We start from the raw sequence: 23,928 nt of genomic DNA on the forward strand, positions 1-23,928 counted from the left end.
ACATGATTCACAGTATGAAGCAAAAGAGCATACTCATATACCCAAGAAAATTCAGTGGGGATACCATTACTTATTATGGTACAAGAAAGGATAAATGATGGAGTATACAAAACAATAAATAGCAGAGAAGTCCTGTTCTTATGGGATAATTGTCTCTTTAGACAATAATGCTTAAAATAAGAGACTGTAATGAAAATACTCTTCTTCCCTATCATGATCAGACATAAATTTTCCCTTTGCTACCCTAAGATGCTGTCCTGTAGCTCAAAGACCTGTTGCCATCTAGCTCTCTCCTTTTTTTTCTACTTTCTTCTCTTCTTTTCTCTCATACAGCTTCTGTTTACTGTGAAGCACTTTCAGATAGGCCCTGGAAACTTACGCTAACCACCCTCTCCTATTGCTCTCATGTCTTTTAACAGACAGACAGTACCCAAAGCAGACACATATATTTAAATACATTAAAATCCAAGATATAGTAGAGATCAATAAGCCAAGTATTACAGCCAGCTCTTCATCTTTAGAGTACTGATAGAGCTGCTTTAGCCCAGAGAGTGCAAAAAAACACAAATATATTAAAGTGTCTACTTCAGGAGCTGCAGCGACTAGGTAGTAAGCCCTGTCAGATCAAAACTGTTTCAAATAGAGCCATGTGGGCGCCCTTGCACTGCTGCCAGCATGATGAATTCAAAGAAAGATTACTAGCCAGATGTAGCATGTCCTTGTACAATGCTGTACCAGAGGTGATAAATCCAGAGTCCAGCATACCTCATACCTTTCTGCCAGAGTCAGCGCTGCCAGGTCTGGCTGGTTCTGCTGCCTTCTCCTCAGCATCAGCGCCCAGAGTCCACCTCCTAAAGACCCGCATCAAGGTAGCTGCCTTGTAAATCCTCACAGTCTCCCTTCTGCAAGGCTTCCTTAATTTAGATCAAGTCTCATGGCAAACATACCAAATCTGCTCACAAGCATGGCTATATGTCAGCTAACAAGCTCTCACAGCAACCACAAAGCTAGGAGCACACTGCAGACAGACTGACTTTGCGTAGAGCTTACTTGAATGAGATCAGCTTCACATAACATGCAAATGTTCAGAGAAAAGCTGGCCATGGACGCAAAACCCAAGACGCTGTACCTAAGTCAGTAAACTTGTCCAGCCCTGAACTTGAGCTTTTTTTCTCAGCACAGAACTGCTCTTTCTAAGACTCCACAGCACTGTTAACGCATTCACCCAGACAAATCACCAAAGGATAACTGAGATCTAATTGTGTTTGGGGAATATAATCTCTGTGGGGCAACCAGAAACAGCAAACAAGCTACTGCTTGCTGCAAAGCTGGAGGGTCTGAGCAGCTTTCATCTTATAAACTTCAGACCTAAAACTTCTGCTCTGGCTCTTTTCCTCCCCTCTGCTTCATATGATTTTAGTCTCATTGAAATGCTCTAGTTATTTTTTCCACACTAGAGATGTCATTCAAGTCTTACCTCCAGGTTATTCCTTTTGCAAATAAACTGAGGGTAACAATGAAAATCAGTAAGAGATCTCGAGAAAGAGACAGCAACAAGAAAACCACCACTTGGCAACTAGCTGAGGATCTCGATGGACTTAATAATGACCAAATTAACACAGTCATTTTCAAGTTACAGTAAAACTAGTTCCGTTCCTGAGGTACACAAAAAAGAACAGATGTAAAACTGTCTCATAGAGAAAAAACTCTTTACAGATTTTTGCTATCAAGGTATTACTGCTCATGCACAACACATACAATCTTGAAAATGCCTATTTTCTCCTATTTTTCTCCTATTGTTTTCTATTTCTTTCTATTCTGAGGGAAAGTAACTGACAGCTCAGACTGTTGAGTCATTTTTTGCCATATTAGATGGTAAATTGCCAGCTTAGGTTAAATACCTGCAGTTTTGAGGTATGAACTTACTGTTTACAATGTCACCTTGTAGCTGAAGAATTTGCGGAACAGGCATTGTGAGAATAACAATATCAAACTGTTCCGGAGATCCCATTTTCCTGGAGACTTCCCATTTCCCGTCTCGAAGAGAGATTTGAGTTACATGATGTTCATAGAAGACATCCGCACCTGCTTCAAAAAAGGAAAAGTTAAACACGTAACAGTAAATTTGACAGAAAAAAACACACAGTATTTCCGTTAATAATTTGGAGACTGCACAAATGTAATGTTTCACAATTCAGTTGAATTCATTTAACAGCCAGCCTATGACATTAAAAGAACAGATCCTCATCAGCTGAAAAATTCTCATCCCTTCCTTATGCTAGGGCTAGTATTCATCTGACTCCTTGCTGACATGATTCAGCTCAATAAACTAGCAGAAGACTATGAACTACCTTCTTTGTCAGGTTAGTTATCTGCAAACTTAGCAAGCTGAACCAATGCAGAATGAAATCAGGTGAGCACAGGAGTGGCAAAGGGTGAGTGATCAGAGCAGATATCCAGGAGTTAAAAAACGTTGTTAGAGAAGTTGTCCGTGTTAGCATATCTCACATATCAGAAGATAAGAACACATATAATTTTTTGTATTAGGGTCTAAAAAATAACTAATCAAAAGAAAAAGGTTCAAAGCTTGACTGTCCATAAAGCTAACAACATCATTTTTCAAATCAGTGTTGAACTAGTTATTAAACACTAAAAAATAGTCCTGCCATGTTACAACAAACAGAGAAATTACACAGTTTAAACTAGCATATGGTCTTCTTAGTCTCCTCTAAAGAACTTCTAAAAAATTTCCAACACGGCAGGTTTAAATCCTCTATAAGCATTCATTTCTACTGAACACAGGATGTAGCTCATCAGTGATGTTCCCAGCTACTCAGTTAAACAGCAGTTAAATTAACTATATAGTTATGAGACAAATCAAAACACTCACTTTACTGAAGTTTTATGCAACTCAAATTTCTTTTTAATCCTCTAGGCAAAGACAGCATAGTCCCATTCCTGCTGAATTATGATTGTCCTAGTTGTGTTAGATCTGACTTTCGTACACTAATGAAAACAGTGTAAATATAAGCTTAGTCCTTGATCCTACAGACCTTAGACTTGTACCTACATTTTTACATGCCAGTAGTGCAGCTGAAGTCAGTGAAGTGTTTGCAGGACTTGGAAATTTACAGAGCTTACAGACATGTTACCTGTTTAGGTATGCTGCTTCAAGGCATACATAAACAAAGAACCTGAACATCCTAATTGGAAATTTAAATTTGAAGAACAGTTCAAAAATATCATCAAAACCACAATTACAAACATGCATTTCATACAATGGCATCTAAAAATTACCTGACTGTTTTAAGTAATACTTGACAACTGAGGAGATGCCCTGGGGTGCCATGTAATTGCGAGAGCCTTCTTTCACTACCATTCCTTTAATGGGTGCAGTCAGTGGTTCCAAGATGCCATGAGACAAAAGTTCCTCATAGAAGCTTAAAAGGAGGAAACAACACAAATAAGAAAATACACTGCATAAAAACACACAGCAGCTGTCATCATTTTTTTGTAACTGAAGCTAAAACTGGTGTAATGAAGAACAGCTTTTACTTGCCTCATACAACCTGTGTTCCAACTCAAACTATGCAAAAACACTAACCATTTTTAGGTTAAATACCTGCAGTTTTGAGGTAGGAACTGCTGTTTTGTGGGGGCTGCCTTTTCATAAGAAATCAACCTACCTACATCTCCTGCAATACAAATTTGTTAGAAAGTAGTTTGACTGAAAAGTTTCCCTTCAGCCAGAAATTTGAAAGAGTTAACTGTGGAAGGAGCATGAAGGAAGTTTTGAGTATTTGTACAAACTGACTTCTTGCTCCTTTACTGTGGAAGTACAGGAAAGTTCCTGGAGCTGGATGCAGCTGTCTGCAACACAACTTTCACGCAACCTGGTACTAGTACGAACAACCCTGCATCATCTACAACTTACCATCCCCTTCTTAAGTCTACTTTATATAGTCCCATGCAATGAACAAGTTCAAACAAGCCTCTGATCAGAACAAACATGATTTTCCTCCACCTCTGCAGTGAAGGGACAGCTCTTCTAAAGGTAGAGATTTCATAGTCCCACAAAGCAAGAAACTAAATTAAAAGAATTCTTGCTTTTTCTTTCATACCTAGCTTTCCTCTGTCATCTACAGCCTTTAACACAATGTTTAAGTGTCTTCAAGTTACATTGGTTCTTGAAAAGAAACACCTTCATTGATTCAAAAAGATGGGCATTTGGCTGCATCCCTCTGCATTTCTTACAGTGCATGGATTTGTCAAACAGGATGTTCTCTAATATGCACGAAATGAATCAAATCGACAGCCAGATATTTTTGGGAAGATCATTTCACAACTGAACCTGTCTGACCAAAAATGATCTTGCCTACTGTCACCTGCTTTGTCCTTGACTTTCTCAACTGCGTTCCCGGCTGCCAAGGACAGGGACAGAAAAAAGATTATGTTCAGCCAGAAGCTTGATGCGCAGACACGAAGGAATCTCAAAACCGAGAGCATGAACAGTGAACAAAAGCAAACTTGAGGGACAACTCGGGGCAAAACTCACCCCATAATCAATCTGTGGCAGTCAGCCCCAGTAGGACAACAAGACTTTCCGCAGCACTTCACCCAGGCTGCGGATTCTGCATTGCTGCAGGCATCCCGCCCAGACCACACTAGGTTAAATAAGCGGAGTTCTCCACAGCCAGATACACATCTGGGAGAACAGGATAAAGCGAGTGACAAAAGCAGGGTGCACGCACTCACAGGCCAAGCGTCACCGTGGCAATGAACCTCTGGGCGCCTGCAGGCAAACACCCTCCAGGTTTCCCCAGACATGCACTCGCGCCAGACGGACAAGCTGCTAACTCCTGAGACCCGAAGGGTGGTTTTGTTTTACTCAAGAGCACGGTGTGGAATCTTTCGGGACGGCACTACTGCGATACGCCGGGGGTGACTGGCCTCGGCGACGGCGCAGCCGCGCCTCAGGGACGCCCCCGCAGCGGCGCGGCGCCCCGGCCACCCGCCACCCGCGCGCTCACCTGCGGCGCGGGCCCGCGCGCCCCGTCTCCAGTGTGAGGTACTGCGCGCCCAGGTCGGCAGTGCAGGCGGCGTCCGGCGCGCTGCGGCTCGTGCTCATGCGGCCCCCTGCGCGACAGCCAGTCAGACGGCGCCCCGTGACGTAACGTGACGTGACGGGAGGCGCCGCCAAGCAGCCGGCGCCCGCCCGCCCACCCGCGCGCTCTCTCCTCCCGCCCCCCCCCCGGTCCCTCCGGTGCCCGTCGCGGCCCCACCTGCGCCGCGGGCCTTGTCCCACACCTCGAGGCGGCCCGGCGCCGCAGCCCGCAGCAGCGCCGCGCAGGCACTGCCCGTCAGCCCCGCGCCCACCACCAGCACCCGCGCCATGGCCCGACCGCCACGTCCGGGGGCGGGCACCCCGGCGGGCCTGCCCGCCTCGGGACACCTCCCCCTCGACCCGCACACGCCCTCCGCACACCCACACACGCTGTCTCCAGCCGTAAGGTTTGCTTGAAAGGTTTCCCGAGTGGGAGGAGAGCTCTTCAAGGGTGACGTGCAAATAAACAGCGCTGAGGGCTCCTGTCAGGTTCAGCTTCTTCCTTTCAGAGTTTCCCAAAAGCAAGCCGTGACTATGTCTTCAGTCTGTGTGAGGAAACTTGTCCGGCTGGTGACCTGTAGGTTCAGAATGTGACTCTCTGGAAGCCAGTTCATCATGCAGCTGCCAGGAGTATAATTCTGCCGTTAATGTAGCTCATTTCAGATGGAAGTCCTCCACAAGGTGGGGCCAGCAGATTGCAGACTCCACCAGTCCTGCTGCGCAGAAGAGGAGGAAACCTGTGAGAACTGCCAAATGCCAGGCTGGCCTTCTTCAAAGGTACATAAAGTAGGTAACAGGTGAGGTAGTGCCATACATCTACACTTCGTCATGCCTCTCCAGTGGTAACCTGGCTTTATGATTGCTTCCCAAGTAGTTTGTTTCAAGAAAGGTTCGGATGCTTGTGTGTTAAAAAGCAGATCATTCAATCAACAGAATATATGCAGAGACTTGATAGGTTTCTAATGATGTGGTGGGTTTTCTTGGTTAAAAACAAGTATTTAAAAGTGCCTAGGATAGTTCTATAGTATAGGTATGGGTCCAGAAATAAATTTTTTAAATAATAAAAATTGAGTATAGAAGACACAGATAAAGTAATAGATGTAATACCTAATTATTGGACTGACAGATGCTGTGATGCCTAGAGAAAGACTTGAGGTAGAGGATACTTAACCAGAATCACAAAATCACAGCCAGGCTCAGGCTTGACAGCACTCTGGAGGTCTCCAGACCAGCTGCTACTCGCAGCAAGGCCAACTTTGCAGCCATAGCAGGTGACTCAGGGCCATGTCCAGGTGAGTCTGGGCAATCTCTGAGGATGGAGATCACCCAGCACTCATGTGGGGAAGGACTGTTCCCTTAGTGCCAGGCAGTATTTCCCTTCCTGCAAATTGTCCTCATGCCTCTAGTGCTTTCACTGAGCAGAATCTGGTTTCTTTGTCTTAGTAATACACCCTTCAGATAGTGAAAGTTGCAGATCCTTCCTACACTTCACCTTCTCCAGCCTAAACAGGCCTAGCTCTCTCAGCCTTGTACAACCTAGGCTCCAGCCCTCTGACTGTCTTATTGACCCTTTGTCGGGTTCTCTTCAGCCAGTCATGACTTCTGTCCTACTGGGATGGCCCAAGATTAGATCAAGTAGTTTAGATACAAATGCCAAGGAGAATAATCACTTTTCTTGAGTTTTTGGAAGTGATTAATTCTCTTAAAGTCTATACTTACATATGATTGAATTGATGATACAAAACTGAGAGGAGTAATACACCAGAAAGTTGTGCTGCCGTTCAGAGAGATCTTGACAGACTGCACAGCAAGGTGCAGAAGAACCTCATGAAGATCAACAAAGGCAAATGCAGGGTCCTGCACCTAGGGAGAAATAATCCTATGTACCAGTACAGCCTAGAGGCTGACCTGCTGGAAAGCAGCTCTGTGGAGAAGGACCTGGGAGAGCTGGTGGACAGCAAGTTGACCATGAGCTAGCAATGTGCCCCTGTAGCCAAGAAGGCCAATGGTCTCCTGGGGTGCATTAGGAAGAATGTTGCCAGCAGATTAAGGGAGGTGATCCTGCCCCTCTACTCAGCCCTGGCTACACTTGGAGTTTTGTGTCCAGTTCTGGGCTCCCCAGTACAAGAGAGACATGGCACTGCTGGAGAGATTCCAGTGTAGGGCTACAAAGATGATCAAAGGGCTGGAGCATCTGCCCTATGAGGAACGGCTGCAAGAGCTGGTCCTATTTAGCCTGAGGAAGAGAAGACTGAGGGGGGATCTTATCAATGTCTATAAATATCTGAAGGGTGAGTATAAAGAAGACGGAGCCAGGTTCTTCTCAGTGGTGCCCAGTGACAGGACAAGAGGCAATGGGCACAAACTGAAACACACTCTGTTCCATCCTGTCTGATTATGTAGAGAAAAACTTTTTTCCTGTGAGAGTGACAGAGCACTGGAACAGGTTGCCCAGAGAAGTTGTGGAGTCTCCTTCCATGGAGATATTGAAAGCTGTCATCAGACGCAGTCCTGTGTAGGTGATCCTGCTTGAGGAGAGGGGGTTGAACTAGATGATCTCTAAAGGTTCCTTCCAACTACACTACTCTGTGATTCTGTATGAACAGGTCTAAGTGACCCCTTAAAGTCACATCCAGCTGCTGCTTCTGACTTTACGATATGATGGCCTGCTGGATGGAGGTGCCAATACCTATTGACCTCTTCTTTTCAAAGATGTTTAGATTCCAAAGCTAAAGCTGGCAGAGATAAAGAAGTCTGTAAAAGGCCATGCTTCACCTTGCTGAGAAAAAAGGCAAAGTAGTCAAACAAGGAATTGCTGGGAGTTAAAAGGGCTGTTGAGGTGAGAGACAAGGCATTGTTAATTGTGAAAACTCAACCAATAATCCACAGGGATAATCAGCTATATAACAGGCAGTGGAACGCATGTACTTGAAGAACCAATGTCTTGCCAAAAGACGTCTACCCCAGTATGTCTCAATTGTTTTGTATCTGCCTGACAAGGCCAGAGATTTGAGTAACATAGGCATACATAGTGTTATCCAAAGATCAAGAGATATACTAGACTCAGAGCATGTAGTTTTTTACCTGCTGGAATCCTCTAACTTTCTGTGGGAACTGACTGCTCACTTATTTTGTTGTATGGCTATGGCTGTACTATAGATGCTATAACTGTTTAACGGTCACCTTTCAACTAATCATATGCCTCAATAAACCTATATCCCTATCCTTTCTTGGAGTTTTGAGGCTTTGTGGCATTTTATCAAGTATGATATTTGAGCTAGGGAAGATAGCACGCTGTGATTAGGAGTATACATGGAATGTGGTTGCTAGAACTCATCCACAGACCTTGACCTGCCAGGCCTTGAGTATCATGGGAAACTCTCAGAGTATTTAATGCAAAAAGTGGATCATGATGCTGAACAAGACTGTGAGAGCACAAAGTGTGAGATACATGATAAGTCATCACTGCTATTCGATGACTCATTCTCAGTGCCACTCTTCCAGGAATTCTTTAGAACTGAGTCTGATCCACTCTGCTGATGGTCAGCTTCCAGCATAATTGAATGCAGCCCACCTAGCTGTGCTACCCAGCAAGAATTACTTGAGCATGTGACAGATAGCTTCCAGAAAGTGCCGATGGGCTAATTCTAGCGCCAAAAGGTTTTCCATAAGCATTCTAGGAACTAGCTTATATTTTACGAGAAGGAATGTCTTGATGTTCCTCTCCAGCATGCTTTCTCTTCATGCACTATGATAGCCAGGCAGTAATTTAGAGCTGTGTATCCTTTGGGGGAATTAGTTGCTTAGGACATAGATGTGGCTAAGCTGAAGTCCTTTCTGTTCCTAGGGCTCAGAGCATTGCCAGACTTGGTATTTGCTCAAGGCCCCCAAAGATCCTGAATGGAGTTCCATTGAAAGTGTTATCTCCTAGAAGACCTGCTGAATTGCACAGCTATACATTTGCCAGTGGGCTAGGCAAAGTTTTCTTGCTAGAAGTTACCTGTTTATTCATGAAAATGAGATTTTTCAAACCTCGTAAATATTTTTTATGATCTATATGTTATATTTGCTTGAAAATGGTGTATTTTACTGAAAGATTGGCTGTTTTCTCACTGCCAGTTTAATTTGTCTAAAAGTTCAGTAGAGTTTCTGTTAATAGTGCATTTCCTTTGGTAAAATTGCTACCCAGTAAAAGCAAATAAGAAGGTATTCCTAGGAGAAGAGTATTATGATAATCCAAGAGTCGAGGCAAAAAGATAAAGATCAAGAATTGGGAGTGAGTCTTCATCAGTGATTTTATAAAAGATATGAGTATTAAACATAATGTGATGGGAAGATAAATCTGCTAAAGAAGAACACTACAGTGGAATGGAAAATAGTCTGTGCATGTGGTGAGCTTGCAATATAGACTGTTTGCAAGGAAAATAAGAATGCTACAAAAAAGAACTGCATGAGTTGCATCGGAACTCTTGGATGTACAACATATTTCTACGGCAGGGCTGAACACCCAGCTAAAGTATGTGCCAGTGGCAGGAAGCTCTGAATGAGGGCAGGGAATGATAGTGCACTGATTACGAACTGTGGAACAGCAGCCTTACTGAAAAGGACTTGGGAGTGAGAGTGGATGGCAAACTGAATGTGAGCCAACAATGTGCTCTCTTTGAAAAAGGAGAATCCAGATTCTGGGCTACGTAAGTAGGAGCACGACCAGCTGTTTTTAATTAGCTATCACTCCCTTTATGCAGTGTGAGAGTAGATAGTGAACTGGACCTGGATAGAGGGTCCAGTATGGTCTCTGCAATGTAAGAGGGATGTGGAGACACTGGCGAGGCCCCATGGAGGCTGCCAACCAGCGATGTCTCTACAACAAGAAGCAGAGGGAGCTGAGCTTCTTTGGTCTGGCCATGGGGAGGTGGAGAGGGATCTGACAGCAGCCTATGACTTCTCAGAGGGCAAAAGGTGATACAGCCAAACACTTCTCTTTGGTGGCAGCTGATACGACAAGGGACAACAATATTTCACCTTTGCATGTTCTTGCTGGACATGAGGAAATGCCTTTCACCAAAGAGATGTGGGATCTGTAGCTTGAGTGGCTAACTACTCAAAGGCAGAGACAAGCTAATCCAGTGCTGGGAAAAATCTTACTTCTAGTGCGACACTGAAGTAGAGAATGCTAGAGGTCATTTCCACTGACATATGGGAAATGTTGATCTTGTTTGATCCTCAGATTATGTAATGAAGCTCAAGGGCCTCATCTTGACCCAATCAGCCATGATGCTGTAGCAAAAACTGCATATGACCTTTGAGAGAAATTACCAGATGAGTATGACCAAAGACCCTTGACCTTTCCTGGGATTACAGGCTTCAATTGTCCATTTCCTTAGAAACTGAAAGACAGTACAGGTTTTACCCATTAAAGTCTGGCTTCTGTGCCTTAAAAGCAAGGTGCTTTTTACTCCCAAGTCCCTAAAAAAAGAATCAAAGTTCTACTATGGATATGTGCAACCAGGAGCACTTTCCAACTGCCAGATCTAGATGTGGGCCTTGAAAACATTTCAGGTCCCCTTAAGGTTGACAGCTGGAACATATCTTGCACCATCATCTGCGCACTGAGATTTCCAGAGCAGTATAATCCAGGAACACAGGGCAGAAGACAGCCAAAGCCCTGCTGTTGATGGAAGGAAGGATAAGCCAGCAGCATGTGTGTGGGCTATGGTGCTTAATACTTTCTTGTGAGGATGTGAAGAACAAGGATGTTTTCACACCGTTGCCTGGGATTTAATCTTGAGTTCACATTTAACAGTTCTGTCCCTAGCATTGTAGAACAAACGGTTATAGGGCTCTGTCTGGTGCATTGTCATTTCTAAAACATAAGATCTGCCATTAGACTTCCTTTTTAATAAATTAATCATTTATTTTGTAATAATTACATCTTATGTAATTCCAGGGCAGTATTCCCAGGAACACAGGGCAGAAGACAGCCATAGCCCTTATAATAATTACATCTTTTGTAATTATTACAAAAGAAATGATTAATTTATTAATCAAAATGTGCAAAATGCAAAATGTGAGGCTGGAAACTTTCTTCAAGGTTATCAGTTAAAAACACTTTATTGATAGAAATCAGCTTTAAACATCCGTGATTACTTCATACTGCTTAAACCGAATTTGATAGACTTGATAATCAAATTCTGGGCAGCAGAAGAGCTTTCTAAAGTATATTATTGTCTAATGATCTTTTTGTTTAATATCTCAGTGTGTTTTCATTTAGTCTTCTCCGTTCTTGCTATTGCATCCTTGCTTGCTTGCTTGCCACTCCAGTGGGCCCCAGGCACTGTGCCTGTAGGGAGAGCAGGGGAGCAACCCCTGTACTTGGCAGCCTGGTTGATGCTCTGGGGAGTGGCAGCCCTAGGAGGGAAGGAGTGAGGTGTGGGAGTGCCTCTGCTAAGCAGAGATGCATCTTGTGGCCCTGATCTGCAGCAGTGAAAGGCCAAGAAATAGACATCACATGCAGCTTCTCTCCTTGCTTTCCAGTTTCCACGAGATGGCCATGTATGACCTCCCGGCAATGGTAGACTTCATTCTGCAGAAGACCGGGCAGCAGAAACTGTGCTTGGATTCACAGGGCAGTTACTTATAGGATTTCTGTCATCTCTTGTCATTTTTTTCAGGTTTCATAGCATTTTCGGCCGTGCCACAGCTGGCTGAGAAAATTAAAATGTTCTTTGTTGTGGGTCCTGGCTACACTTTCCATTCTGCTAAAGGTCTGATATTAAGTCTTTTCTATCTTCCTGATGCAATATTGAATGTATGTGTTGTGTTACGGTTTTCTCATCCTATTTAATTACACACTTAATAATTGATAGCATAAATCAGGAAATGCAGTTGCTTATGCTACTGCAGCAAAATTAGCCTGGAGCTCCTACTGCACAGCATTAGATCAGCATTGTAGGAATGTATGAGAAAAGGATGAGGTGTAAAATAACTTTTTCTTCCCCAGGATATGCCACTAGCTGTGCTCCATTCCCCCATTCTCACTTCTTAGAGACTGTGAAGGGGCACAGATGGACCATTGGAAGGAAGCTGAGGACCAGGGGAGATACAATATCAGGAAAAAAAAAAAAAAGAAAATCTCCTATCTCCATGCAGAGGGAGAATCACAGCATCGCATGATGGCTGAAGTTGAAAGGGACCTCTGGAGGTCATCTAGTTCAACCCCCCTGGCTCAAGAAGGCTCACCTACAGCAAGTTGCAAAAGCTTTTGAATATCTCCAAGGAAGGAGACTCCACAACCTCAGTCCAGTTCCAGTGCTCAGTAACCCTCACAGGAAAGAAGTTTGTCCCTATGTTTAGGTGGAATTTCCTGTGTTTCAGTTTGTGCCTATTGCCTCTCAACCTATTGCTGGGCACACTTAAAAGAGTCTGGCCCCATCCTCTCTACACCCTCCCTTCAGATACGCACTGATAAGATCCCCCCTCAGACTTCTCTGCTCTAGGCTGACCAGGCCCAGCTCATGCAGCCTTTCCTCATGACAGACATGTCAGTTCCTTAATCATCTTAGTAGCCAGCCACTGGACTCTCTTAAGTGGCTCCATGTCTCTCTCGTACTGAGGAGCCCAGAGCTGGACACAGCACTCCAGATGTCGCCTCATCAAGGTTCAGCAGAGGGGACGGATCACCTCCCTCATTCTGCTGGCAATGCTCTTCCTCATGCCACCCTGGATGCCATTGGCCTTCTTGGCCACAGGCACACATTGCTGGCTCATGGTCAACTTGCTATCCACCAGGACTCCCAGGTCCTTCTCTGCAGGGCAGCTTTCCAGAAGGCAGGCCCCCAGCCTGCACCGGTGCACAACGTTATTCCTCCTGAAGTGTAGGACCATGCATTTGACCATGTTGTTGCACTTCATGAGATTCCTCTCTGCCCATCTCTCCAGCCTCTCGAGGGCCCTCTGAATGACAGCACTCTGGTGTATGTCACTCCTCCCAGTTTTGTATCATCAGCACACTTGTTGAGGGTGCATGTACTCTGTCCTTTCATCCAGCTGCACTGCTGAATAGGTTGAACAATATGGGACCCAGTGTTCACCCCTGAGGTATACCACTCCTTGGTGACCTCCAAATAGACTTTGAGCCTCTCATAATAACACTCTGAGCTCTGCCATTCAGCCAGTTCTCAATCAACATCACTGTCCACTCATCCAGCCTGCATTTCCTGAGCTTGCATAGGAGGATGATAGGGGAGACAGTATTGAGAGCCTTCCTGAAGTTAAGGTAGACCACATCCCCTGTTCTTCCCTCATCTGCCCAGTTATCCCATCATAGAAGGCTGACAGGTTGGTTAAGCATGATTTCCCCTTAGTGAATCTATGCTGACTACTCCTGATCACATTCTTATCCTTCACATGCTTAGAAATGGCATCCAGGATGAGTGTTCCATCACCTTTCCAGTGAACCTTTCCACCTTCCTTTGAAAGGAAGAAAAGGACAGAGAACAATGAATATTTCAGGAAGACAACCTATCCTGTCTCAGGAACCCTAATCAGAAGGTCTTTTGGAAGAAAAGAAGAAGAGAAGGATGTAAACAAAAAAGTTGTGGGAGGAGTGTGCTTCTTGCCTTGCTCGTTTTCCAGACACTGGTGCAGGGAGGACTGCATGCCTTGATGTTGAGCTTTTCCTTCCCTGAACCTTTGGAAAAGCATAGCTCCTTCAGAGGACAGAGGGAAAAACACTGACCCCTCCAAAATGACTTTTCTCTCAGCACTGTAGTCTGCCATGGACAGGTGTCCTCTCTGGGCTGTATTGGTGCTGGCCCTATTGTGGGCAGGGACTGACTTGCAATGTCTGTGCCTTGTTGCAGGTGATATATGGTACAAAAGAGGGAGGTCTGCTGCGAAGAAAGTGGAGAGCTGTGCTTGCCAAGGCTTGCAGCTGTCAGCTACTCAACAAACTCTGTGCAGATGGACTTTTTCTCATTGGTGGATTTAACAAGAAGAACTTGAATGCAGTAGGCACATTACCTTTTGATTTGGGCTGACAAAATAATACATGTCATAATATGGGATAAATGTTCTAAGTGTCTGAGTTACTTAGCAATAATACTGTCATGGGGCAGAGGCACTGAGGATGAAAATGATGAGGAAGGAGATAGAAATGGTGTTTTCAGATCCCTATTATTTGTATTGACAGTTCAAACAAATTATAAGAGAAAATGTCTTATCTGAAATGTTGTACAAACTAATTATGAAGAGTTAGTTTGCTCTCAAGTCATAATATTGAAAATCAAAGAACCATTCTCAAGGCTGTTTACTGCAATGTGTTACTTTAGCTTTGAAGAGCTACCTGGATGTATAACATAGGTCCGAGAGGCTTTTGTGACAAACATTCACAGGGCTATCCATATGCCTCTAACTGAAAGATCAGCTCTCATCGGTGAAGCTCACACGCTTGTGAGAAGGAAACTAATTATAAGTATGTGAGAGCGGTTTATTCATTTACATTTGCCTGAAGTGGGCATCAGTGGAAGACAATGATACTTAGATACCAGCAACAAAGGTCTGATGTGACAAGATCGTTGTATTGCTATTGATGTCATCTTGACCTAAAAACAAAGGGGGAATTTTTGCTTCCAATTACCCCAAGGTGCCCTAATGTATAAGCATCTGCAACTGACAGGCCACAAGGCAATTGGGCAGCACAAAGCATAGGGAGAATATTTATCTTGTTTTCTGCTGCTTTCCCCAAGGTAAAGTTCACATTTGGGGAGCCTAGAAAAAAACAACAAATAACAGACTGAGTGATAATCGAGTGCTTTGGACTGTGGCAGTAAACAAGTGTTAATTCCTGCCTGAGTAAGATTTTTTTTTTCCTGGCAAAGATGTGTATATATCACATTTCCCAGACTATACATCCACCAAAAATATGCTCCACTGGGGCCAGGTAGGAACTCTCCTTTTTGTCATACCTGATAACCCAGTGATAACTCTCACCTGTATTGACACTTGTATATTTCCACCAACCCTATCAGTGCTCTGAGGAAGGAGATGGGAAGATTTCAGTGGCCCCTGCAAAAAGCTGAGGTATAAATAAGTGTGTGATCACCACTGCAAGAGCAAGTGCCAATCATAAAGTGAACTAGAGTGATGGAAAAAGCCAATACTTTCAGAAGCATTTATCCAATGTCCATCTGCTTCCTCCTCCAAGACAAAGACACTTCAGTATAACCTGTTAGGGAAAGAACATGCCAGTGAGACCCTAGTTTGGAAATGAAGGTTACTGATAAGGAGGTAAGCCAGGAGGATGGTGCTAGATTGACAGAAGTACATCAGATCCACATCCTCATTGGATCATCCGTTCCTTCAGAAAATAAGATCATCAAATAATTATTATTCTAGTGTAGAATAAGATGGGTCTGAATAGTCACTGTGACAGTCTTGAGAGTGGCAGAGTGGATGCACTTTGCATTTCCTGCTGATCAGAAAGAGCTCAACAAGGCTTCATCATATCTGCAGCCAGCAGGTCAACCTTTCCCAGACATGGTCGTGATGAACTGTGCAGAACTGGCCATTCAGAAAAGACCTAACGGGACTAATTTCCCAGTTAATGTTCAAGAGAAACTCCCCACTGCATCATCCAACCACATGTTTCATGTTTTTCATTCTGTCAGGCCATTCTAAACTGTTGAGGTTGTCCACAGCAATCCACAGGACAGGGCAGAAGTTTTTCTCCTTCCTGCCAAGGTAGAAACTAGAGGTGAGAAAGACATCCTGAGTGAGTACAGATGTCTCAGATCCACCTCTTGAATGTCCATACTTAGCCATGCCATGGACTGAACACCCTCCCTCTCTTTTCCCAAACTCCCCAACTGGGCCAGCTGATTTGCTGCCCCGCTGACCCACAGGGAGGCCCAGAGGATGGGCCCAGGGCTTGCAGGACTGGCAACAGCAGACAACAGCCCAAGACACCTAGGCCCTGTGGTTAGTCCTTTCTTTATGGTATGGTGGGGCTGATCAAGGCCATTACCTTTACAGCATTAATTCTTTGCCTCTGCCTTTCAGACTGCCAAAACAGGGAAGTTCAAGCAGTTTGACTATGGGGAGAAGAACCAGGAGAAATACAACAAGGTGGGCTGGGGACTTGTGGTGGTGAATTAGGCAGCAAAAAGGGGAGAAGAGGGTGAAGCTGACTGAGACTGGGATGAAGGCACCCATTGCATTATATACTGATGCAACTAGTACACTTGTTATTGCCTCAGTGGCTGGGACCTCCATCAGAGCACAGCTATTCTGCTCCCCTTTTTGGCCTGTTTGTCCAAACTGAATCTTTTGGGATTTTGTCTGCCCCTCTGGGAAGAGTCTGAAGGGAATCTTGCAGAACTCTTTTGCCTCATGTTGCTTTTTTTCAGGTTTCCTAAAGATATGTTCCAGGACTTGAACACTCTGGTGGCTTCCCCAGCTACTCTGAGAGAGAAAGAGACAGATTCTCAGCAACTCTGATGACTAATCCAGCTGATAACTTATTATTTTTACTGACCTTGAATAATTTGATCTTTTTTTCCCCAGTCCTCAGCTCCCTTTTACAGGATAGAAGACATGACTGTGCCAACTGCCCTGTGGAGCGATGGACAAGACTGGGTTATCCCTACTTCAGAGACCAAATGCTTGCTCCCTTGCATTACTAACCTCATTCACCATGAGCACTTTCCTGACTGGACCCACTGGGGTCACATCTGGGGTCTAGATGCCCCTCAGCGCATGTACAGGAAGATTGTTGATCTGATGGAGAAAAATCCATGAAACCTCCCTTTTTTGTCTCCTGTGATGGAGGAGCCACTCATTCCCATCCACTGGGGGCAACTGGCTTATGAGAGGGCTATCTCTCTGCTTTTTTCTTCCTGGAAACATTTATCAGTCAATTTACGCTAAGTTAGTGTGTTAAACACAGTCATTTAATTTTTGCCTGCTCCTGCTTTCTTATCTACCCTTCTTCTTTCTGGTGTGCAGTGATATTTCTTTCCCATGGTTTTCTGGAATATTTAAATAATAAACTTCTACATTAAAGCCAAAGTCTAACTCTTTCCTTTGTGGATATCACTATGGTTGCACTTGCACCCCATTACTGCAGGCCAGGTGTTTAAAAGCTTCTCCCTGCTTTTGATACTACAAGCACCTTTCCATATACTTATCTCATATCCAACCCTTTGAAACATTGGAAGTGGCAGACAAGGCACTTCCAAACTGCACTGAGCCTTTGTGCTGGCACATGCAACTTTGTTCTTTCCTTTCCCAGTGCTATACCCTGCCCTAGAAACCCTGTCCATTCAGAGTCATGGCCACACTTGATGATGCCCTGCAGAGTGCCCTATCCAAGGCCAATGACTCACCAGCCAGTTGTGGCCATGTGCAGTCTTGTTTCCCTGCCAGTAAATCCATCACTATTGGCAGGGAAGGAATAGACAGAATGTGGACAGAGTATAATGCTCTTGAAATGAATCTGTTCTTTCAGGGATAGCAGGCCACGAAAGCAACATCCCATAGGATACATGGACAGCTCAGCTACATGGACAGCTCAACTCACATATCCTGACAATTTTGCTTTTGATCCTCCACCCTGGCCTGGATAATCAAGTGAAGACCAGTTAGACCGCATGGGAAGTTATGGGAAAATGGGAAAACATTTCTTCCCTAGGAAATAACTTGAATTGTGGCTATGGGGTTTTTTACTTCCATTTTTTTCAATTTTTACACATGCTGTTTTCATTAGTCCATAGTATGTCTGCTCTTTAAACCCGTAATAAAGTTACTCTGAGTTTAGCGCGATGCTCTATAGGAGATGAGGTTAAGAAGAGCCCTGGGATGCCCTCACCATAACTAACTTGGGTCCTGTGGCCTTATTTTGGGAGGCTCAGGCAGAGGCTCCAAACTGCCAGACCACCGTACTGAGCCTGCACAGTTGTCCCTACCACTGCATGCCCTTCTCTCCTTGGGCTGGAGGCACAGCGTTCTGCTCACAGGGCTAAAGGATCCCAAGGAGATGTGACAGCGGAGCAGGGGGCCAGGGTTGCCAGCCACCAGAGCAGGCTGGCAACACACCTTGTATTCAGCCCCTGCAAAAACTAGTGTCCATTGTGGTGTTTGCTGCATCGTCAAAGCTGCTTTGTCCCCATGCTTAGGAAGGAAAGGGTGTGCACAGGTAGGTTCTGGATTATTTACCTATTGCATGAGTTCAATCCATGTCCTCACATCTCAGAAGGGTTCAGTGGCCCACATGCAACCTGAGCTTGCCTTGAAGTGATGCTCCTGGCCACAGCAGGATTCACACACACACACCTCCATGTGAGTCAGCCAGCCATAAAGCCTCCTGGTCATATCAGGACCCTTCCTAGCAGGCAAAGCGCGCTTTGCACCTGCCCCTGGGCTGCAAGAAGGGAGTAGTAAAAGGAAGCAGCACATCATCAGAGCAGCAGGCTCTCTTCAATAACCGGACAGGGCCAGGAGATCACAGCTCAGGTCACATATCGTACCTGAAGGATGGCAGTCTGCAATTACAACAAATGCCACCCACCCTGTGGGAGCGTGTATGAGGAACAAGGCTGTAAGAACACTTCTAAGAGCCCTTAAAGCTGGTGCCATGGAGGATCTGGCAGGGAGAGGAAGGAACATTTTCTGGCTCATGACCGAGCAGCTTTCCTGTAGCTCATGTCCTGTCAAGACAAATCATCAGATGAGGACTCAAAGGCATCCAAGGTCCCCAGGGTTCAGATGGATGGGACTGAGGGCTTCAGCGTACAACCAGAGGGGAAACAGAAGCCCCAAGATGCACATGGAGGGAGAGCTTGTCCCCTGTTCCTCATGGCCACATGGTGTACATTCTTGTGGAGGACAGACAGGAACATCTGCTACAGTCTCTGGGAGTTAGGTCAGAGATGGGGATCCCCTTGCATGTTATGATGTTTCCATATACTGCCCTGTCAAATCTTCAGAGACCCAAGACTGCCAGTCTGGGAATGTCTTATTAAAATCACTTGCCCTTTTGGATATCCTTTGCCCTGAACCCTGTGAAATGGAAAGTCCTTGCTTCTTAATTCATTTCCTCATGGCTCCACAGCAAAAGCTGAGGCAGCAGCAGTGCTCAGTAAGTGTAACATCAGCTAAAATCTCTGGGGAAACTGTGATGCCCAATTCCTCCCTGTGTAAAAAGAAATTCTCTCTTCAACCCCTGCCTATTCTTCCCACACAGCTTAAGCTTAGGTAGACCTCACAACTGAGTATTACACATCTTTTGGAGGCTGAGAGAGAAAGATTTTCAAACACACATGCTCAGTACAGAGCGTTATTCTTAGGTAATGTTGTTGGCAGTTTTAATTTAACTTCTTTGAAAGTTTTGTCTTAAGATATACCCCAGGAGGAGATCAGGAACACAGTTCTGAGTCACTTATATTCCAAGAAAAACCTATCCAAATGCAGATGCTCCAAAGCTGCACTTTCACAACCTCTTAGACAAGTGGCATACACCTACCTTTCTGGTTTCCTTCCACTCAGATGAACTATTTCTCTTCTGAAGTCAATACTTATGCCTTCCAGTCATTCCAGGACTATAGACAAAGTTGCTTTCCACTCTTCCTTCAACTGAACTCACACCCTAAAGCGTATGCTAAATTTCTGGACTAAAATTTCAGTCCCAAATGTCTTCTTATCAAATCATGGTAACGACAATGGATTACAGCTGAAGAGAGACCGTAACTTTACAGTTGAAGACGCTTCCCAATTAGAAGAAGTGCTTATGAAGGAATCCAGAAAAGGAAGATGTTTCTGAGGGTAAAAAAGAGGAAAAAAGAGGTAACAAAAAAAAAAAAAAAGGTGAAAAATCAATGCAGATGTGTTCTTCATGTTTTTTTCTTGAAGCACCGTCATCAGGAGGGAGACATGCACTGTCATGGGAAGAGTTGTGCAGGAGTTGGCAGGAAGGCTCAGGGCAGTGGAAGAGCCCAGCCTGCAGTTTCCATTACATGAGAGGTTCAGAAACAAGATGGTCGTTGTAATGCCCTGAGCTAGGAACAGGAAAAATTAACCACCCTCAGCCTAGGACTCTGGCACACCTCACCTCTTGCAATGGGATACAAGTACAAGCATGGTGTCTACCAAGTGAAGAGTCAGAGTTAGGCTGTGATGCAGACGTTTATTGCAAACTATAGTCACAGAGAGTAGGTAGAAATTACATAATTACATTTAAGTGTGGAACAGACTGATAAGAGATGTTTCAAGAAAGGAAAAAGCAGAGTGACAGTCCTCACAAAAAGCTAGTCTCCCCAAAGGTATGGGAACGAGTGGACCTTCCATATGGCAGGATGTGGAGATTTCACGGATTTTTCTCCATCAGACTGACAATCTTCCTGTACATCCGCTGAAAGGCATCCTGGCCCCAGCGGTGGTCAAAGTGATTCCAGTCGGGGAAATGCTCATGGTGAATGAGGTTAGTAATGCGAGGGAGCAAGCGTTCTGTCTCTGGAGGGGGATTCACCCAGTCCTGTCTGCCACTCCACAGGGCAGTTGGCACAGTCATGTTTTCTATCCTGTAAAAGGGAGGGGTGAACTGGAAAGGAAAAACATTGGGTTATTCAAGGATTATAATACTAATAATTCCAGTGAACTGAAGGTGCTGTCTTTCAGTGGCCAGGAGGAAAGGTCAGCCACAGAGGGCTCCAGAAGCTCACTCTTGCGGAGGAGGCTTCGCTGTGCCTGCGGTAGTGGATTAGGATGAACAGAATGGCTGTCCTCTGATGGAGGACCCAGCCACTGAGGCAATAACAAGCATACTAGGCCATGGGAGGGCCCTCATCCCAGTCTCAGTCAGCCTTACCTCTTCTCCCATTTTTGCTATTTATCTTGCCTCACAAGTCCCCAGCCCACCTGGTTGTATTTCTCCTGGTTCTTCTCCCCATAGTTAATTCTCCCCGTAGTCAAACTGCTTGAACTTCCCTGTTTTGGCAGTCTGAAAGGCAGAGGCAAAGAATTAATGCTGTAAGGGTAATGGCCTTGATCAGCCCCACCATAAAGAAAGGACCAGCTGCAAGGCTGAGACGAGCAGTCTCTGCCCCAGCACAGCCCCGATGTTGGGGCTGCTGCTTGCTGTTGCCAGTCCTGCAAGCCCTGAGCCTTTCCTTTGGGCCGCAATGTAGGTCCCCGGGGCAGGTTGGCAGTGACTCCAGTTGGGGGGTCTGGGAAACAAGAGGAAGGATGCTTGGGCTGCAAAGTGGGTGAGGATGGACACTCAGGACACCAGAAAAGGTGGTGATCCACAGCTAGGACTGAAAACCTGGAGCTCTTGGGGTTCAAAGGTCTGGGAGCCATGTGGCAGAGGATCAAGCCAAGAACTGGCTGGAGTTGAGAAAGAGTCCTGGAAACATCTGCCTGGGATCCTTACATGTGACAGAAGCAGGCATTTTGGTGGCTTTACCTTCATCAACCAGAGACAGCTGTGGCTTTTGAGACACCTTGTTGTAACATTTTTAGAATTACTTTTATTGGCCTTAGCTGCTTTTACTTTCTTATCTGTCTCCAGTGTGAATGATGCAGCATGATAAAATATATTCACAGATTAAAAGAGAAAGTATTGGTTTCCAGGTAGTTATAAAATCAGAGTCTATACCTGTCCCCAGTGGAGAAGAGTTTTTACTGAAGTATCATCTGGAAAATGTGCTAGGTATACATCCAGTCGGTTCTGCAGTAAAAAGAAAGTATTTTCTTAGTGATTTGAGAATGATGAAATTCTGTCTAGATAAAAAATCATTCTGTCTTTTAATTGCAACACAAATTTTTTAAATGCTCTAGCAATGTTTTTGCTGTTCAGAACTATGAGTAGATTTTAAAGTTGAACCAGCTAACCATCACTTTAGAATGGAAATACACCTGGTCCAGTCAAATTTTTTTCTCCATACATTTGTCACATAAAATGAGGCAGGAGCTCACATTCCTTTGCAGACACAACCAAAAGTGATTCTTTTCTGCTTAAGCATCCTTTAGCTATGACACTTGCGAGTAATTCCAACTCCAACATAGTGAACATCACTGAAAGAAATCTCTGAACAATCACTGCCTTGAACAATGTCTTTATGGTTTATTTATTTGCTTTTTATTCTAATAAAAAGTCAAGGTACACAATGCCCACTGCTCTCCCCTCATCTACCCAGCCAGTCATTCCATCAGAGAAGGCTATCAGATTGGTTAAGCAGGATTTCTCCTTGGTGAATCCATGCTGACTACTCCTGATCACCAGTTCCTGATCACCAGTACAGAGTAAATGTAGCCCTGACTGTGGCAGCAATTTTTCTTCACACTAGAAAGTCACCCCAACATTAGCCTAGCACAAGCATGGCTGCCTTGCTTCTGCAGAGCTCTGCAAGAGGAAAGCGATCTCCTCTGAACTCCAATGTGCAGATACTAGTGCCTACACCTGGCTACCTACCTCTGGTTGGCAGATACACCCACACAGCGCTATGCTTCAGATACAGCTGGAGCATCAGCAGTTCCTGGCATCTTCATCTCAGATCCAGTATGTTTCAGACCCTCCAATTCAGCTATGCGTCCTCACAGCATTTGCATCCAGTACCCAGCCAAAGTATGTACCAGAGCACACCAATGAACTGAGAAGTGTCCAAGATTATATCAGTGGCTTTCTCAGATGAGACATGATAACACTTCTCAATATCTAGACCCTGAATTGCTATATGCAGCAGCAAACAGTTGCTCAGCTACAAGTCCCTTGGCACATGCAAGCAGAACAAAGGACAGCAAAGACGGTCACTGCCCCTCTCAGAGATGATTTTCTCCAAGCATTGGCTCTAGGCAATCCAACCGGGACAAAGTTATAGGTGTGAGGATGCCCTTGTCCCCGCCACATGGCCAAAGTAGAAGGAAGATCAGCAGAACCCTAGAGATGTTAAACCAAAGCCATTTGTAGCCCTAACCTCACTGGGAAGCATCAAAGCTCACTCACAAACACCAAAGAGTGCAGGTGCAGAACTGCAAGGCAGAATCTTCAGAGAAAATTTTAACTGTGATGGAGAACAAAATGCCTAAATTCACCATGCTTTTCTCTAGAAGTACCAAGTGAATGATCAGGACACTATTAAAGCCTCTTAAAACAGTCAGTAATCTCTCCTTCAGCAACAGACTGAGTTAGAAGGACAGTACGCATTACAAACCAGACCTGACATGTTGCTCCAGGCCCATCCATGCAGTCAAGAAGGACAGCAAGAGTGAGTGAATGAGTCTTCTTGGCTTATAAAGAGAGGCCACAAAAAGGCTGAGACTTGTCCATCAAACATCTGACAGCCCAGTCTCTCTCCAGTCACGCTGTCTGCTCTTCCTGATCAGCCCTATAATTCGGATGTGGTGTCCTGAACCTCAGGGAGCAGAGCAGCAAATCGCCACCATTTGTCTTTAAGCTAGATGGTATGCTATTGGGCAATGTTCCTGTCATCAGAAACATCCAGTCCTTGTGGCATATGTGGTACTGGGAGAGGTACGGCATACCTCAGCACGGTGACTGCAGCCTCCCTCTTCTTTTGTAATACAAAGTGCAAGGTGCTCTGAGGCAGCCAAGCATGCTCAGACTGCTCACATTTGGCTTTTTTTGTTGTAGGTACCCACTGGCAATGCATGCCAGCAGGCACAGGGTTGACCACATTTTTGTAAATCTTAATAGATAGAGAGGGTGACACAATTGTGTCTGAGTTAAAAGGGGAGAGGTAGAACTCACCCAGGAAATTAGGCTAGTGTAGGCTAGTGCTAATTCTAACTAGTGTTAGAAACACTAGTTTCAT

At 44.8% G+C, this 23,928-nt stretch overlaps 1 protein-coding gene and 1 pseudogene across 5 annotated transcripts in view; one reads left to right on the forward strand and one right to left on the reverse strand.

Annotated features, from left to right (window-relative positions):
- RNLS (renalase, FAD dependent amine oxidase) overlaps window positions 1-5,403 on the reverse strand; it is an 85,968-nt gene extending 80,565 nt beyond the window's left edge. For 4 of the 5 annotated variants that reach the window (XR_009958945.1, XR_009958944.1, XM_062580137.1 and 1 more), the window contains exons 1-4: window positions 5,283-5,403; window positions 5,031-5,136; window positions 3,298-3,440; window positions 1,927-2,088 (exon numbers count right to left, since the gene is read on the reverse strand). Coding sequence is in view for 3 of the 5 variants with exons in the window: in XM_062580137.1 (XP_062436121.1) it covers window positions 1,927-2,088; window positions 3,298-3,440; window positions 5,031-5,136; window positions 5,283-5,394 (523 nt within the window). In the remaining 2 variants the exon portion in view is untranslated. The remainder of the gene's footprint in view (window positions 1-1,926; window positions 2,089-3,297; window positions 3,441-5,030; window positions 5,137-5,282) is intronic. The other variant, XM_062580136.1, reaches the window with a different exon arrangement.
- A 6,155-nt stretch (window positions 5,404-11,558) lies between these two features.
- Window positions 11,559-17,115, forward strand: LOC134142920 (lipase member M-like; annotated as a pseudogene).
- Window positions 17,116-23,928: the final 6,813 nt, after the last annotated feature.

This window comes from Rhea pennata, chromosome 7, assembly GCF_028389875.1.
Source record: "Rhea pennata isolate bPtePen1 chromosome 7, bPtePen1.pri, whole genome shotgun sequence".
NCBI lineage: Eukaryota > Metazoa > Chordata > Aves > Rheiformes > Rheidae > Rhea > Rhea pennata.